The 16,711-nt window shown below is 55.1% G+C and overlaps 6 protein-coding genes across 6 annotated transcripts; 3 read left to right on the top strand and 3 right to left on the bottom strand.

Annotated features, from left to right (window-relative positions):
• Positions 1 to 912: 912 nt before the first annotated feature.
• Positions 913 to 2,697, top strand: PG986_013428 (Protein FMP42; the record flags this gene model as incomplete). The annotated part of the gene is made up of 2 exons (XM_066849650.1): positions 913 to 1,151; positions 1,221 to 2,697. 2 exons carry the CDS (start codon positions 913 to 915, stop codon positions 2,695 to 2,697), a joined length of 1,716 nt encoding a protein of 571 aa, XP_066693793.1.
• Positions 2,698 to 3,220: 523 nt separating this feature from the next.
• On the bottom strand, positions 3,221 to 4,721 carry PG986_013427 (Histone deacetylase; the record flags this gene model as incomplete). The annotated part of the gene is made up of 2 exons (XM_066849649.1): positions 3,221 to 4,300; positions 4,332 to 4,721. 2 exons carry the CDS (start codon positions 4,719 to 4,721, stop codon positions 3,221 to 3,223), a joined length of 1,470 nt encoding a protein of 489 aa, XP_066693792.1.
• A 2,051-nt stretch (positions 4,722 to 6,772) lies between these two features.
• Positions 6,773 to 8,134, top strand: PG986_013426 (PHD-finger domain-containing protein; the record flags this gene model as incomplete). Its single annotated transcript, XM_066849648.1, has 1 exon — positions 6,773 to 8,134. The coding sequence occupies one exon, from the start codon at positions 6,773 to 6,775 to the stop codon at positions 8,132 to 8,134; it is 1,362 nt and encodes a 453-aa protein (XP_066693791.1).
• Positions 8,135 to 8,670: 536 nt separating this feature from the next.
• PG986_013425 (UTP-glucose-1-phosphate uridylyltransferase) lies at positions 8,671 to 10,886 on the bottom strand (the record flags this gene model as incomplete). Its single annotated transcript, XM_066849647.1, has 4 exons — positions 8,671 to 9,500; positions 9,558 to 9,961; positions 10,053 to 10,225; positions 10,785 to 10,886. 4 exons carry the CDS (start codon positions 10,884 to 10,886, stop codon positions 8,671 to 8,673), a joined length of 1,509 nt encoding a protein of 502 aa, XP_066693790.1.
• A 3,403-nt stretch (positions 10,887 to 14,289) lies between these two features.
• Positions 14,290 to 15,053, top strand: PG986_013424 (uncharacterized protein; the record flags this gene model as incomplete). Its single annotated transcript, XM_066849646.1, has 2 exons — positions 14,290 to 14,826; positions 14,916 to 15,053. 2 exons carry the CDS (start codon positions 14,290 to 14,292, stop codon positions 15,051 to 15,053), a joined length of 675 nt encoding a protein of 224 aa, XP_066693789.1.
• A 182-nt stretch (positions 15,054 to 15,235) lies between these two features.
• On the bottom strand, positions 15,236 to 16,282 carry PG986_013423 (uncharacterized protein; the record flags this gene model as incomplete). The annotated part of the gene is made up of 2 exons (XM_066849645.1): positions 15,236 to 15,442; positions 15,512 to 16,282. 2 exons carry the CDS (start codon positions 16,280 to 16,282, stop codon positions 15,236 to 15,238), a joined length of 978 nt encoding a protein of 325 aa, XP_066693788.1.
• Between the last annotated feature and the right edge of the window lie 429 nt (positions 16,283 to 16,711).

The following is a 16,711-nucleotide window of genomic DNA, read 5'->3' as shown; positions in this document are numbered from 1 at the left end:
TAACCGTCTTGCCTTGTTGGGTTCCGTTCCCTGCTGCATTTGCATTGCATCACCATGGATCGTTTTTTTTTTCCCTTCTTTCTTTCACGCCTCCGTCCACCGTGGAGCTGCACCTCCGGCTCGGCAGTCAGCCAAGCGGACGATGGAGGAGAGCACAAGGAAAAGGAAGATCCAGCCCTTTTCTGGCCGGACTTGGCTGACCATGGGTTTGAGGAAGCCGCGGAGGGATTGTCTTTTGGAAGAAGACTTCTCTCCGGAATTGGAACCTTCAGGCCAGCCAAACCAACTGGATAAAATAAGGTTGCCTGTCCTTTCTGCCACTTACCTAACCTTTAGTAACTATGTACCTCAGTCAAAAAAAAAAAAAAAAACGAGGGCTTCTTAAGAAACACCATCATCTCCAGACCTCGACCCCACGTTGACTTGAACAGCTTCCTTCCCCGGCAGGCGCCACGCCACTTTGGGTTAGGCCTGCAGACCAGACGAACTACGGTGCCAAAAGCAACGTCTCTCCCGATCCCAAGCGCTGAAACCATACCCGACACGTGAGATCCTCACGTCACTGTCGAACTAATCATCTGTGCATTAGTCTACCCCGCCAGCGCTCTCCAGCGCTCTCTCCCGAGCTGGTCCCCTTGGCGGTGGTATAAGACACCACGGGGTCCGGAGAGGTTTGCCTGTTGGCAAGTGGCGCACACGAACAAGAAAACAAGCGCCGTTTGTCGGACTTTTTTTTTCTTTCTCTTCTTGTTGTTGTTGTTGTCGTCGTCGTCGTCGTCGTCATCGTCATCGTTGTCGTCCTCTTCTATTTTCCTCTACTTCTTCTAGACCAGCGCATCACGCGCATCGCTTTCGCTTTGCGGCCCCCTTGCATCTTTTGTATGTATTATATCTACGACTCTACTTGTTGCAATGTCTCTGAACCGAGTCGCATCCCTCGAGACCTTCCTCAGCGTTTCGGCCGACGATGAGAGGCCGGTGCGCCCCCCGACCCCGACGGGACTCCGCCTCCTCCTACGCGGCGTCGTTGCGGGCCAGGAAGCTCAGCTTCAACCCCCTGCCGGAGGCCTGGGGCCCGGCCTTCGTTCGCGACGATGGCGTACCGAACCCAGCCGTTGGCGCCTTCGAAGTGCCACAGTGGCGGCGCATATGTAAGCACCTTATATCAAAATCACCCTGTCCTGATGGTAGCACAAACATGCGGAGGACTGACGATACAGCGTCTCAGTGCAGGTGGTCGCAACAGTGATATACTGCCTCTTTTCGGCTGGTGTTGTTTTCGGGTACGCTGCTCTGAAGCCAGTCTTAAAGCGTGAAGGTGCGTACCATGGTGTATGCAACGGCATAGACACCTGCGTGGAAATCCGCCTAAACCTTATGTTTACCACGGCGGCCGTGGCCACCAACGTGGCTGCATTACCCGTTGGTGCTATCCTGGACCATTTCGGCCCCCGAGTAAGCGGCTGCCTCGGGGCCGTGTTCCTGGCGCTTGGCGCCGTCGTCATGTCTTTTGCGAAGAGATTGCCCTTCGATGGGTTCCTGCTAGGGTACCTCCTCCTTGCCCTGGGCGGTCCCTTCACCTATATATCTTCATTCCAGCTGTCCAATGCCTTCCCGCGCCACTCGGGCTTCATTCTCGCGCTCCTGACGGGTGCCTTTGATGCTTCCAGTGCTTTGTTTCTTGTATACCGGATCATCTTTGAGAAGACTGGCGGTTCGTTTGGCCATGGCAAGTTTTTCTTGGCCTACCTGGTTGTCCCTGTTGTGATTATCATTTTGCAGTTCACCATACTGCCTGCGCAGTCGTACAAGACCGTGGGTGAGATGATTGAGGACATCGAGGGCCCTGATCCCGAAGAACTATATGTCCCAGACGAGGTTGCCATAGACGATCAGGTAGACGAGGAGACGGCCCTTCTGCGCGAAGAGCACCGCGAGCACCGCGAGATCGTGGTCCACGAAATCGAAGAGCTCCTCGGCTCGACGCCCGAAACCGACAAACAAGCCCATCGCGAGGGCATCAAGAAGGAGCGCAGTGGCGTCTGGGGCGTCATGCACGGCGTCAGCGCCTGGGTCCAGATCTGGTCGCTCTGGTTCTGGCTCATCTGCCTGTTCACCGTCGTGCAGATGACGCGTATCAACTACTTTGTCGCGACGATCCGGCCGCAGTACGAGGCCATCTTCCACTCGCGCGAAAAGGCCGTCGAGATCAACAATTTCTTCGACTTCGCCCTGCCGCTCGGCGGCATCGTCTCCATCCCTTTTATCGGCGGCATCCTCGACCACACCCGCACCGTCACCGTCCTCGCCACGCTCGTCTCCGTCGCCACCACCATCGGCATTCTCGGCGTCCTGCCCTACGCCTGGGCCGCCTACGCCAACATCCTGCTCCTCGTCCTCTACCGCCCCTTTTACTACACCGCCGTCTCCGACTACAGCGCAAAGGTCTTCGGCTTCCGCACCTTCGGAACCGTCTACGGCACCATCATCTGCCTCTCGGGCCTCTTCAACTTTGTTCAGAGCGGCCTCGACTTCCTCTTCCACGAGACCTTCCACGGCGACCCCGTGCCCGTCAACGTTATGCTCCTGCTGCTGGGCCTCGTCATCGGGGCCGCCCTCGTCGGCTTCGTCGGGTGGAAGGCTCGGATGATGAGGAAGAAGGCCCTGGCGGTCGGGGAGAGACTGGGTAGGGATTGAACCGAACATGTTTATTCAGCGTATCGTTTATCGTTCAACAAAGTTTCGGTAGGGTAAAATTGACTACTAGTTTCGGGTTAACGTTGGGGTTGTTGCATAGCCACACGATGAATGACACATACAAAACATCTACCATATGATCTTCTCATCTACTTATTTTTGTTCCTTCATTTAGTGAGTTCCAGAGCTAGATAAATATAGGTCGTCTCGCCGATTTTCTGTGGATAGCATTGTTCTGGCATTCCTGAAGTGCCTCTCGCAATATCTTTCCCTCCCAAGACTAAGACTGACAACAGGCGCTGGTTTGTTGCAAATCCGACTCCCGAACGAAGTAGTTGAGAGCAGCCCAACCATGCAATAATTGCATATTCAAGGCCAGCGCTGATCGTCCTCTACCGTTTCGTCTTTTCCGATACGATGAATGCCAAGGCCCAGACCGCCATACATATTCCAACCGCTGAAAACTCTTGAATCTTGAGCCACCGAAGAAAATCAACACTAACGGCCGCGAGTTTGCTGCAGATTACAACTCCATGGGCACACCCATAGCCTCCTCCCGTAGTTTGCGCGCATTGTCGTCGTGGATCTCGGCCTCCTCCTTGAGGCGCTGCTCGACCTCGTCGCGGATGGGGCCGAGGTCGGGCGGAATGACCTGGTATTGGACCGAGGGTGCGTGGCTGACAAACCGGAGCTGCTCGGTGACGTGCTGGACGATGTCCCGGAGCTTCTTCTCGGGGTTGCGGTTCTGGCGCGGTTCGCCGAGGATCTGCTCGATGGTGGGCAGCAGGGTGTCCTGGCGGAAGCGCTCGCGCCAGGGCGTGTGCTCGGGGATCTTGTGCGGGATGTTCTTGTCCTGGCCGATGGCTACAGCCGTTTCGTAGGCCCAGGCGCGTGCCACGTTGCGCGGCGTGTAGCCGCCGCCGCCGAACATGATGAGTGGGATGCCGAGCTTCTTGCAATACTCGACGCACGACGAGTGGCCCTCCACTAGCAGGTTGAACTTGCCCAGGCGGTCACCTGCCAGCGAGTCGGCGCCGCACTGGAGAGCAATAGCGCTGGGTCGGAACTTCTCAACACACCTAGAGATGACGCTCTCGAACAGCGAGGAGTACTGCTCATCCGTGATGCCGTCGTTGAGAGGGATGTTGAGGGCATGGTGTGCTCCGGGATTGTGCTCGCTCCTGGGGCCGTTGTCGTCCAGGGCACCCGTACCGGGGAAAAACGTGTTTGGGTCGTACTTGTGAAAGGATACCGTCATGACCCTGTCGGTGGAAAGAAAAGCTTCTTCGACACCATCGCCATGATGGACGTCTATGTCGATGTATAGAACACGAGGGTACACGCGTAAGAGCTGCAGAATAGCCAGGACAATGTCGTTGATATAACAGAAGCCCGAGGCCTCGGACTTTTTGGCGTGATGAAGACCACCGCCCCAGGCAATGGCGATATCGGCTTGCTTGGAACATATCTTCCTCGCCGCATCCAGCGAGGAGCCGGCTGACATGGAGCAGTAGTCGTAGAGGCCCTCAAACAGCGGGCAATCACTGCCTCCCAGATTGAACTTGAGATCTGGGTGCATGTTGTCCACGTCGAGGGGTGTAGGCTGGGGGGGCTACGGTAGCAAGAAAGTCTACATAGTCATTGGTGTGAAAGTTGGTCAGCTCCTCGTAGGTGGCGGTACGTGCGGTGTAGTTATCCATGGCAAAGTTCATGCCATAGGATGTGACGAGACTCTTGGTCAATGTTAGACGCCAGGGCTTCATGGGATGTGTCTGGCCGAAGTGGTGCCTCTCCATGTTGGGGTTGTAGTGGAAGGTGACATTGTAGCCCTTTGGTTTTGTGATGCCATACTCATGTGCCATACGCTTCACCTTGCTGAAGTAGTGAGAATTTTCAAACTCGCCCGGACGGTCCAGGGGCCTGTTGAGAGTCTCGACGATGGGCTCATCGGCGTCAACATTGTGCGGCAGGTAGTTGGGCTTAGGCACGCGGAACCTGTATGGCGATGCGGGATCCGGCTCCATGGCGGGAGCTGTCCCACTCACTCAGACCGGGGATGGAAGTGAGAGAGAGAGCCAAGCGACGTGCTGACCGGCCTTGAACGTGAAAAGCAACAGGCCACTGAGTGACGTAGCTTGACAATGCCCCAAGCCGTACGGATGATGTACTAGGAAGATGCAGACGGGAAAATAATAATAATAATAATAACAACAAAAAAAAGCGATGACAGCGCCGCCACAGGAGCACGGGATCCGGAGGTGGTGGTTGGTACACTCTCGGCTGGGCGTACAAGGGACCGGTCTCCAAGGGTGCTTCAAAGTAAGATTAGCGACGTGTCTGGTGTACGTCCTGGTTGTAAGTATGAAATGCAGGTATATTCCTCGTGGCAGTAATTATGCGCATGGCTGGCTCTCTGTTCGGGTTTCTTGAACGGAGGGTGCAAGCCGGAAAGCCAATGTATGGACGGGCCAGGCCAGAGCAAATTGATCTGAATTACCTAAGACGCTCGCTCCCCAAGTCGCCCAGGTCCACCCCGGCCGCCCAGCCCAGCTAAATCGGAATTCCTAAACGCCTAAGGACGGCTGAACAGAGGTAACACTGTAACAATGAGCTAAAATCAATGGGTTTTTGCTATTTTTCACTCCAACCACACCCTTTACACACCGATTTATACGCCCCCAAAAAGTAACAATGTACCCTCGTCGCCAACCATCGTCCGAGCCAGCCTTCGAGCCAGCTTTTGAGCCAAAATCGACATGCGCAGCATTCGAGCCATCGTCACCAAACCAAGCCACCGTCACCAAGCCATCGTCGTGGAAATGTGTTGATTGTGTACGATTAATGCCAATTCCTTCCGATCGACGCGAAGTCTAGGTCGCTCGTCGATTTTGGCCGGCTCGTCGATTTTAGCTGGCTCAAAGGCTGGCTCGAAAGCTGGCTGCGACGAGGGTTAACGATGAGGGTACATTGATCTTATCGATAGGGTGAAAAGCAGCTAAAATTAACCGTTGGGGGGTAGATCTAACTGGTTTTTAGCTCATTGTTACAGTGTCACCTCTGTTCAGCCGTCCTAAGGCTAGTAGGACCACCTGCAGTGGCTGCCTGCAGGCAGCAAACAAACAAACAGGCAGTCTGTCAGTTCCAATCGATCAGTCAATTGATTGAGAGAGGGTCAAACAGTAGCTAACCTGGGGCGCATGGATGGGTTGAATCTTTTGCGGACGTCCAACTCAGCCATCTCGCTTCTTTTCTTGAACCCTTCCATTTCTTTCTTACTTGCCCAAGTTATGTACTTCACTACCCATCAATCAATCCAGCAAATCCAACTCCACTCTCGAATCGCATCTACGCCGCGCCCCATCCTTCACTGAGAGAGAGAGAGAGAGAGAAAAAAGGACGGCTGATTGAGCAGACCAAACATCACATCACACCACACCATTTTACTTACTCCTTCATCTTTTCCCCTGCTCTGCCCTTTTGTCACCTTGCCAGACCAGACCAGACCAGGCCTTCAGCCCCAACGCGGAACGACCCTTGCGGAAACCCATCAACCGTCTCTTTTCCATCTTCTCTCTTTTCGTCTCTCGCCTAGTCACTCTCGCGTCTCTTCGTCAATAAATTCCCGAGGGCCTGGAAGGTGAGCCATTACTGCTCATACGTTGTCGTCTCGTTCCTTGCCTTGCTGCCTTCGTTTGGTCCAGTGCCCGTCGTACCCGCTTGCCTCCTATGCTATGCTATACCATACGCCCATGTAGATGTTTATGTCTATGTGCATGCGCAGTACTCAGCCCGGCCATTGCACATTAACACTACATACACTACATTACATACATCATACATAAATACCTGCCTAGCTTCGGCGCAACCTCTCTCTCTCTCTCCCTCTCGCTCCCTGAACTACCAAGTCCTCTGTACTCGTGCCCTCCCATAATACTTCTCAGCTCGTCAGACGATAGAACACTATTTCTGGTGCGAGAAACAAGCCTGACTCGCTTCCCATGCTCTTTGTTCTTGCCGCCTACAAGCCTGTCCATTGCTTTCAGCGACCCTGCCGGATAGGTCCAGGTTAACAGCCATGCCTAGAGACGACCTCTCGATCGACTTCGTCCACAAGATGGCCCCTTCGGTCGAGGCCCAAGACCCGGCCGTCATCCTCGACGACTGGGTCCACCGCACCTCCAACCTTCACGAAGAAATCCGCTTCCTGCAGGACGAGATACAGGACAAGGACCGAGTCTACCACGAATGCGTCAAGAACATCGAGGAGAGCGACAACAAGATACAGAAATTCATCCGCTCCCATTCCAGCGCTCAGCCGAACCCGCGCGAGGACTTCCTGCGCAGCACCATCCGCGAGAATTATGTCAAGGCCGATAAGCTGGCAACCGAGAAGATCGCTTTGGCCAGCAAGCTGCAAAACTTGATGGACAAGCACCTTCGCCACCTCGACGGTCAAATCAAACTCTTATACGATCGCGGCGAGCCAGGCTTCACGGATCCCGATGAGGTGCCATCGCTCCTGCGTCCGAGTGCGGCGAACCACAGCATTCCCAACACCAGATTCCCGTCTACCGCTGCCGCACAGCCATTAAACCCGGGCACCAACGGCGGGACACAGTCGGGGTCACGCGCGCCGAATATGCAGGTGCGGACGACTCAGTTGCAAGCACACGGCTCAAGTTCGGCTCCGGCCACGCCTGCTGCAAGCATCATTCTTAATAGGAAAGAGCGTGAGATGTCAGCTGGTCCGGGAAGCGGTGTTCCTAAGAGGGGACCCAGGACGAATAGCAGTCTCGGCAGCGCTCCTTCGGCGTCGAGCGGGTTGGCACGGCACTCTTCGCTGGGGCCGGGGACACCGAAGGCTGGCACACCCGGTACATCGAGCAGAGCAGGCAGCATAGGACCAAAGGCGCACAAGGCGAGCATCCGGAAGGGGACGCCCAGCGGCGCGGCAGGGCGTAAGAAGCCCGCCAGCGCCAAATCGGGCCTCAACCGCGTCAAGCAGGCGGGGCGCTCTAAGGGATCGCCCACCTCAACGGCAGACAGCGAGCTGTCCGATGCCGACTCGGTGCAGAGCTCGCGCGGCGCAGCCTCCAGGGCAGGCAGCGGCACGCCGGCGCCCGCGTCAGCCACCACAGCGCATGCGCCTGGCAAGCGCTCAAAGCACGCGCCGCCGGAGGCAGACGGAGACGAAGAGATGGCAGACCACGAGAGCGGTGACGAAGAGGCCAGCGGCGGCTCGGACGACGACGAGGACGACGAGGGCAAGAAATACTGTCTTTGCCAGCACGTGTCGTACGGCGACATGGTGGCTTGCGACAACCCCGACTGCCCTTACGAATGGTTCCATTGGACCTGCGTCGGCCTCAAGAGCGAGCCCCAGGGACGCTGGTTCTGCCCGGAATGCACCGAGGCTTTGCGTAAGAAAGGAAAGTGACGTGCGATTTCAGCTTGGGCACAGGCACACTGGTAGCTAGGACTGACCCGTTGTGTATATACATCATGCATGAGTTACGAAAATCAAGATACCCTTAGCTGAGAATTACAATGCTTGCAAAATTGCATCAAAATCAACGATACCTGCAGCATTTGACAACTAAAGTGGACGTGCTGATCATTACCAATGGAGACTCGATCAATTCATATTACATTTCATCATATTGAGTTGGCGGGTTTGTCACGTGAGGTAAGCAGCAAGGGCTCGGGAATCATTTGTGTATATAGGATATAGCCTATTGCTATTACTACTCTTGGGTGGTTATCGCCTATCCCATCGAGAGCCACGCCGCATCAGCTATCAGTTCAGCTCCCCCAGGAGAGAATGACGCTGCCAACCTCTCTAAGCCGTGGTCCCTAGCTTGGAGCAACGGCTCATCCCTGGGCGCGGTGTGGTTGTATGACTATTATTAAAATGCCAGTAAGGTCAAGAACAGGTGAGAAACGCGAGGGCCCAAAATGCTAGCCATCGAGCGTTTAATGCTCGAGCAGACGCAAGCTACCCTGGACGACCACGTTCTCGAGAATGGATCCCGGAGGAATATCAATTGTCGAGCCTTCGGTCGCGACGATGATGACAGTACCCTTGAGAACGACACCACGGCCAAGGTTGACATTACCAGTAATGGTAAGATGGTCGAGCTCGACAATCTTGGGGATGGAGGCGATACGCTTCTGGAAGTCAGACACCTTCTTGAAATCACCACCAAGCTTGATCAGAGGAGCATCGCCGAATCGGCTGGCGCTCATTTGGAGCTGACCATGCTTCAGGGCGTACAGATCCGACTTCACGAGCATGAGATCGGAGCAGGTCTTGACGGGCAGGAAACGACGACGGGGAACGTTGACACCGTGAGCGTTTCGGAAATGGCGGATGGCAGCACCAACAGCGGTCTCGAGCTGGATAACCGAGATATCGGACTCGCCCTTCTTGTCGCCGGGGATGGTCTTGCCGTTGGGGATGATCTCCATCTCAAGCTCATCGTTCTCAACGACACGCTTAATGGCCTTGACGTTCATCCAGATGTTGTTGGTGTTGAAGTACTTGAACTTCTTAATCGACTTGAACTCGTTGACGTGCTCCTTGGGAACCTGAGCAATTTCGAGCAGGCGGACGGAGCCCTCGTAGTCGATGATGGTACCACCCTTGACATCGGCCTTGGTCTTGTTGGTCAACTCCATGACGTACTCGGACTCGGACTCGATCATGTGCTGCAGAATGCGCAGATCGACAACGGCTCCCAGGTTGTCAACGTTGGACAGGAAAATGATCTCGATGCCGCGCTCAATGAGCTTCTCAAGAACGCCTGAGTTGTAGAGAGACTCGAAGACGTCACCGTGGCCAGGGGGTACCAGTCAGATACAGCAGAGTCGAAGCTCTTGGGGGGCAGGCAGGAGCGAGTCCTTGAGGATTCTGGGGTACCGAGACTGGTTGAATGTCATGATATCGACATTGTGACCCTCATACTTCTTGATAATGGCAGCTGTGTCATCGTTGGTGTTGAAAGAGTTCATCAGAATGAAGGGAACGTTGGTGTCGTAGGTTCGGTTCAGGTACTCGACCTGGCGGACGGAGAGATCCAAGAAGGACATGCCATCACGGACCTCGATGACGGACTTGGGGCCGACACAGCCCATGGAGGTACCCAGACCACCATTGAGCTTCAGGACAGCGAGCTTGTTCAGGAAGTTAACCGACTCGGAGTTCGCAAGATCCTCGTAGTCAACGACCTGGCCTTGGGCAGGGGGGGCAATGCGGTCCCAGTCGCTAGTAAAGCAGGCACAAATTAGCAGCTGGCTCTCACTTGGGTGCGGGGGATGGCATTCAAAGAGGGGTGGGCACGGCAATTAATACATACACAGCGTTGCCCTTGGACTTCTCGTTCAAGTAGCGGCGGAAGAGCGAGAAGAAGTTGTCCATTTCGGTCTCAAACAGCTTCTTCTCCTCGGGGTCCTTGACGGTCTCGGCAAGCTCCGTCAGGGAGTTGCGCATTTGCGCGGCGGCGATGTTGGTCGAGGCATTCTCGAAAGCCTTGCAACCAGTGTCAGTGTCTCGGTGGGACATTTTCAGGAAATTGACAGTAAAGCTTGGTAGAAAGGCCACGAGGTGAAGGTGCGGTGTGGTTTGCGATGGGGGTAAAGGGTCTAGTGCTGTAACAAAACAGCAGCAGTACACAGTTGTGCCTGGGCTAAGTGTGGTTTTATGGGCAAGGTCGAAGGGGTGGATATGTATGCAGGTTAAGCTGGTTGATTTCTGAACAATGACGGGAATGGGCTCGATGGGCTGATGGCGAATACAAGGAATGGTATAGGGGTGCCTATTGTCCAGTGTGAAGCGGACTGTGAGCTGAGGCAGGGGAGAATCGATCGTGACAGGCTGCGAGCCAGAAGCAACAGGAGTTGCCCCCGTGTTGCCCTGGGCTACAAAGCGGCTGGGTCGTGCTGGCTGGATCGTCAAGCTGTCCACCTCGAGGCAGTTGCACCGTGGCTACGACAGGAAGGGAACGAGAGCTCCTAGTAGCAGGAGGCCTTGTGTAGAGAACCCTCCGAGGGAAAGAAGCTAATCAGCAATTGAACTGAACTGAACTTACCATGTGAGATCGAGTCTTGCCATGGTGACGGCCACCAGCTTCGTCGTTGGCGTTGCCGGGCTTCAGGTGCGAAGGCAGTGCACTTTTGATAGCCGAGGCCATTGTGATGATGTAGTGGTCGAAGGAGGTATATAGACACGAGCGATTCCCAGAGTGAAGACGATGGCCTCTATAGATTCGGAGTGAGCAAGGAGGAAGTCGGTCGACAGAGAGTGAGGAAGGTACGAACGGGTCCAGAGTCGAGCTGGCGCAAGTTTTTGGCTTTTTGTTGTACAGAGAAGACGACGTCGGTCAAGGCCAGACAGGCCAGACAGGCCAGACAAGCCAGGCAGGGATGCAGGAGATGGCGGGGTAGAAAAGAGGGCACTCCCAAGCTTTAGGATTAGGAGCAAGGAGCAAAGACTCAAGGAGCAGGGAGCAGGGAGCTGCCTTCCTGGCCGCGCTGTTCGTTCGTTTCGCGTCTTTTCTGGGTACCTAGATTGACTCCCCAGTACGTCGTCAGTGCTGCTGCTGCTACTGCTGCTGCTGCTGCTGCTGCTGCTGCTGCCGTTCCAGGGCTGCTATATTTTTCCTGAGACCTGGAGGGCGGGAGGGGACGCGGGTTCATCTGCTCTTCTTAGAACAGGTTGACGTAATTCTGCGGCAAACAACAAGCAAATCCCATGCAGGGAGGGCCGCGGAAACCACCAATCATCTCACAAGCCGCTTGCTCGTCTTGCCCGATGTCCTGTAGTGGTATCGTCCTGCTCTGTGTCCCCCCATCTGGTGTCTGTCTGGCTCTCAACAACCGCCGGGCGTGTACCACACACACACACACACAACGCTTAAGGAGGGGAAAGGAAACGGCACTTGCTCTTGCACTTGCAGCGATCACCCACCCACCACCACCATCACCACTCAGAATAAGAGGAGAAAGCATCCAATAGCTAGGCACTCACCTTGTAAATCGTTCGACCAGAAGCACCCAGCTACCAAGCGATGACGAAATGGCAAATTCGGCAATGCGGGATGATGGAAGGGAGGAAGCAGAATTCACAGCACTGGAATGGACAGACTCGATAGGTACGCCAGGAGCTTCACTCCGTGCTGGCCTGTCCTTAAGTACTTCATTCAGCCTCTACTTGCCTGCCTGCCCGCCTGCCTGCCTGCCTACATTGGACGGTAACAGCCCTCGATGCATACTACTGAACTTTACACGCCTCAAGGGCTATCGAAGTACGGCCCGGCACCTTTCGGCCACCTCGCGCAGCAATATGCCGTTGCTCCAGGAGACTACGTGTAGGTATTCTATTGACACCTCTGAGCCTCATCCTCCCACAGGTCAAATTAATGTCCACCAGGCCGTGGTACCTGACAACCTGATTAACAGCCTGACCTGGATAGGCTCGGGCCAAATTTCCGGCCCTTGGAGGAGTCCAGATGTCATGAGAAAAACGCCTTTTGGTGGAATGCGCCCGAGAAGCTGTACGTACACGTCCAAGTACAGCGCTGTGGAGGAGGTCCAGCTACTTAGTATCGCAACTTGTGGCGTGGCACTGGCAGGGGTCCCTAGACCGCCATCGGCAGACTGTGCGTTCTAGAGCCTGGGCCAAGTAAGTCTCGTCTCTGACCACTGGTTGGTTGGTGGGACGGATGGAGGTAGAGATATCAATAAAGGTCGGAAATCCTGTGTAGGATTGGCCAGGTGGAGGACCGGAGGAGATGGCTTGCATCCCGCCTGCTTTCTCTCCTGCTGCTAATAGCTGCAGGTGAGGTCTATATACATTGAAAGTATAGAGGGGTACGTACCCGGCAGGGTCTACCTACTTTTACAAGTATCCCCTTAATGGCCGTAATACTGCCCCCTCCCTGGTTTTACGTACTCTACGGAGAGCCACAGATCAGCAGGGCCGTGCAAAGCGGGACAGGGCTGTTTTAACCAATCAATCAACGCGCTGAGAAAGTGGAACGTTTAAAACGGCTCTCCGATTGTGCTAAACCATCCTTGGTCCGTACACTACTTTGAGCTTGGAGGGGGCAGTATTACGGCCATTAAGGGGATACCTGCTACATAGTACCCTCGACAATTGAAGTCCATGCCAAGCTACGGAAGATTGCATGCCGCCCATCATCGATGGTGAGGACCGTAGCGGCGGGCGCAGGCGATTGAATACTGAAGCTGCAACACACAACACACACTGCCTACGGTTCCTTTCAATGTTGTTCCGAGCTGATGTTCTGGAAGCACCCGTCTATCTCTGTCGGTACGATGAAGACGTGCTTTGTCAACACATCTCATAGAGAGATCGGCAAATTAAACCCCATGTCCTGTCGCATTTGGCTTTGCGGCATTCAAAATGCAGAAATGCTAACGTAGGAGAAAAAAAAGCCCGCCAGCGGGAACTTGCGAGGCTGGATGGTGCCTGTCACTTTGAGCTTCAACATGGATCGTGGTACATGATGTCTCCACCAAATAATACCACTTGGGTGGCTTCCAAGTTAATGAAGCATACGTGGGCATCGTGGGCGAGCCCACTCCAGTACAACAAGCCAGCCCCTGGCTAACCTAGATGAGATGGTCAGCAAGTCACCGCCGGATCGGTGAACATGAATTATAGATCCACGCTGAGGCTCAAGCTGGATGCTGAAGCTGAGCTCAACTCCATATGCGACAACGTCAGGCCGACCCCTATTTACAAGCGAACCGAATGTGATGCTGTGGCATGGCAGCCTAGCCGTGTCTTTTCTTCTTCTTCGTCTTTATCGGTTTCCTTGATAAATATCTCTGAATCCTTGGATTTCGATACTTCGGCCGCAGCAAATAAACAGCGAGAAACACTGCCACGTGCAGTCGGGATGGCGATGGCGTAGAACAGCAGGACTGGGTGGGCGAGACACGATCTGACTCGTAACCTCCATGCAAATCGGCATATGTACCTACCTACCTCTTTTGTGTCTTGCTGTCTATTACTATGGGGGTGCCGGGCCCGACTTACAAAGTGAAACTATCCTGAACATTCATTCATTCTTGCTATCGGATTGTCTTTATGGTCTGGAAAATCCAGACCGAGCTAACTCGTACTTATTATTAGCTACAGGTAGAGTATGTGTAGCCGTCGCCGTAGCCGGAGCTGTAGCTACCTGCCAAAGCCCGAGTGCTGCTTGTTCTCTTGCTGTCTGCAGACAGGCCACCCCTCCCCCGTAATGGACCCCCACAGGTCCTCCTCTTGTGGCTTGATGGCTGCGGCTAACTCGCCTATCAATCGGCAGCATTTAGCAAGTGATGAGCTGTACTGTAGATACCTTGAGGTCGCCCAACTGAGACAGACCGGGACCTCATTTATACCCCCCACGCATTACAGCCGTCGTTTGGCTCAGAATTTGAATCTGCCCCCCCCTGTCTTGATTGGATACCCGAAACGGAACGCGAGCCGATAACCTAAGAAAGCCGAGGAGGCAAGGTTATTCCGAGATATAAGCCTTCCCTATCAACCAACCTACCTTAGGCACGAAAGGGAAGGGGGAAATGGGGAGCACAGAAACCACCTCGGTGCCCTACTGGCACGTCAACATCCCGGAGTCGGAGCGCGAACGGGACTGCCCCGAGTTCCTGCGCGACCTGAGCGCCAAGGACCGGGGCATCATCGGCACGCCCGACGACCAGTACCGCGACCTGACCTGGCCCCAGGTGCGGCACATTGTCGCCACGAACCGGCTGGGCAGCTTCCAGCGCAAGCCCTCGGACCTGCGGCGCTACCTGGCCTACAACTGGCAACTGCGGCGCGAGCACGGCAGCGTCATGAACTTTGTCCTCAACGAGCGCCTGCGCTGGACGATGCCCATCATGCCCAAGGGCCGGCCCTTCGAGTGCCCCGAACAGGACATCAAGACGCTCTGGAACGACTGGCCCTACGGCCTCGACAAGCGCATCGTGCACCTTGTTGTCTGGACAAAGTTCGACCTCGAGGAGGATCCCCAGACCTTGGATCTCACCAATGCGGCGAGGAAAGAGATTAATGACTACGTAGACAGAGTGTTTGGGTCACGTCTGCCAAGGGAGAATGTAAGTTATTCAACTGTTTGTTTCCTCTTTGTCTTTCTTTATGCCTGCACTTTTGTGTCTAATATCTGCCGCTGACTGTGATGGAACAGTACATATGGTTCAAGAACTGGAGCTCCTTAAAGTCCGTCCATGCCGTTGAGCATTTCCATGTCATGCTCTTTGACCCTGACCCAGCCTTTATTGATGAGATAACGAACGGAGATGTTCCCTTGTGTCGAAAAGTTTAGAGACTTCCGGCCTCTCTTTGCTATGCTGGGTTACAGAATGGACTGGCAGACAGGCTTCTAGACTAGCTTGCAGTTGGTGTGGTTATAGAATCTGCGAAGCGCCCGTTAGACAACAAGTGACCCTGCTGAGATATTTACTTCATTCCTTTGCAATTGTACAAGCAAGTAGCAAGCGTAAATGCTCAAGGCAATGCACCTCCTGCTTTGATCTCCACCGCTGGGCAGTCGGCAAATGGTACTGCAATGGGCTTGACCAGACTGATCTTGACTTGCCAGCCTCGCTCGCGGGCAGACTTGGGCTCGTCAACAATCTTGAACTCGTTTAGTATCTTGTCGGCCAGCAGCGTTCCTAGTGCCTCCAATGTTTCGAAAGAAGAACCCTCCATGACCTGGTTTGTAGAAGTGGATCAGTTACAAGTGTTCTGTTTTATCTCTCTCCAGGACGAGCCAACACTTACCTCGAAAACCAACTTCTCCACCTCGGGATGTATGTCCTTTGTCGTATCGAGCCGGTCGATCTCCACATCGGCCACGACCATCTGCTTGGCCTTCCGCTCGTTGGCGTTGACGCCGATGAGCGTGGGAATGTGCAGGCCGTGGATGCGGAGCGAGCGGGCGTACGACTGCAAGGGGTTGGTCTTCTCCTCGCCGAGGCCCGTCTTGAAGCAGGCCGTGACGGCGAGCGTGACGCCGGTGCCCAGCAGCGACGCCTTGGGCAGCTCCACGGTCAGTGTCAGCGACCGCAGCTTGCCGGCGTCGAGGAAGGGGACCTGGTCCAGCGGCAGGGCGCGGCGGCTGCCGTCGACGACGCGGCCCGTCAGGGTGACCCAGAGCATCTCGAAGGCGTCGGCGGCGCTGGGGCCCTCGCCCGCGTCCGCCTTGCGCACGGCGTCCGGGTTCGTGGGGGGCTGCGCCGAGGCCGAGAGCTGGTCCAGGCCCTCGCGCAGGCGCTTGCTCAGGTTGCCGTAGTGCGCCGTGTCGCCCGAGGCGACGTTGTCGGCGGCGGCGGCGGCGTGGAAGGGCTGCTGGAATGAGACCTCGGTCGACAGCAGCGCCGGCTGCGCCTTGTTGGCCCGGCCCCAGGCATCGCGGCCCACGGGCAGCGTCCCCTGCAGGTTGCGCACTCGGACCACGGCGACGGGCTCACCCGCGCCGGCGGCGACTTGCCAGTTGGTCAGCAGCGGCGCCGGGGGGTCGGCACTTTGTTGTTGGAATTGAGAAGGCTCCATGGTGATCCAACTCTTGAGGGATGATAGCATTGGCGGGAAGGAGGAGAAGGAAACTCTATGGCTCGTTGAGTTTGGGACGTTTATCGAGTGTCTCGGGCGTCGTAAGGCAGATGACGTCAGTTGCTTCGTAAGATGAGATGCGAACGCCAGCTCAACAGTAAACGCCAACAAGCATATACACTCAGTGCTTGGGATGTCTCGAACTGCTGTATTGGTGGCAAGTCTTGATGATCGGAATTCGGTAGCGAGAAGTGGATGCTGGAAGAGGTAAGGCCCAAAGTATTGGATGCCGCTATTGTAAGATGTACTACTACAGTACATAGTAGGAGGCCGAAATAACGACCCCCTTGTCAAGTACCGAGCACGAGCCAGATCTTTAAATAACGCGCATTATTCTAACATAACGTAAGCATAACAACCCTGTCACTA

Source organism: Apiospora aurea (genome assembly GCF_038362705.1).
Source record: "Apiospora aurea strain CBS 24483 chromosome Unknown utg000009l_segment0_segment0, whole genome shotgun sequence".
NCBI lineage: Eukaryota > Fungi > Ascomycota > Sordariomycetes > Amphisphaeriales > Apiosporaceae > Apiospora > Apiospora aurea.
Note: the sequence above shows the minus strand (reverse complement) of the source record. Positions and strands in the feature narration are given on the sequence as shown.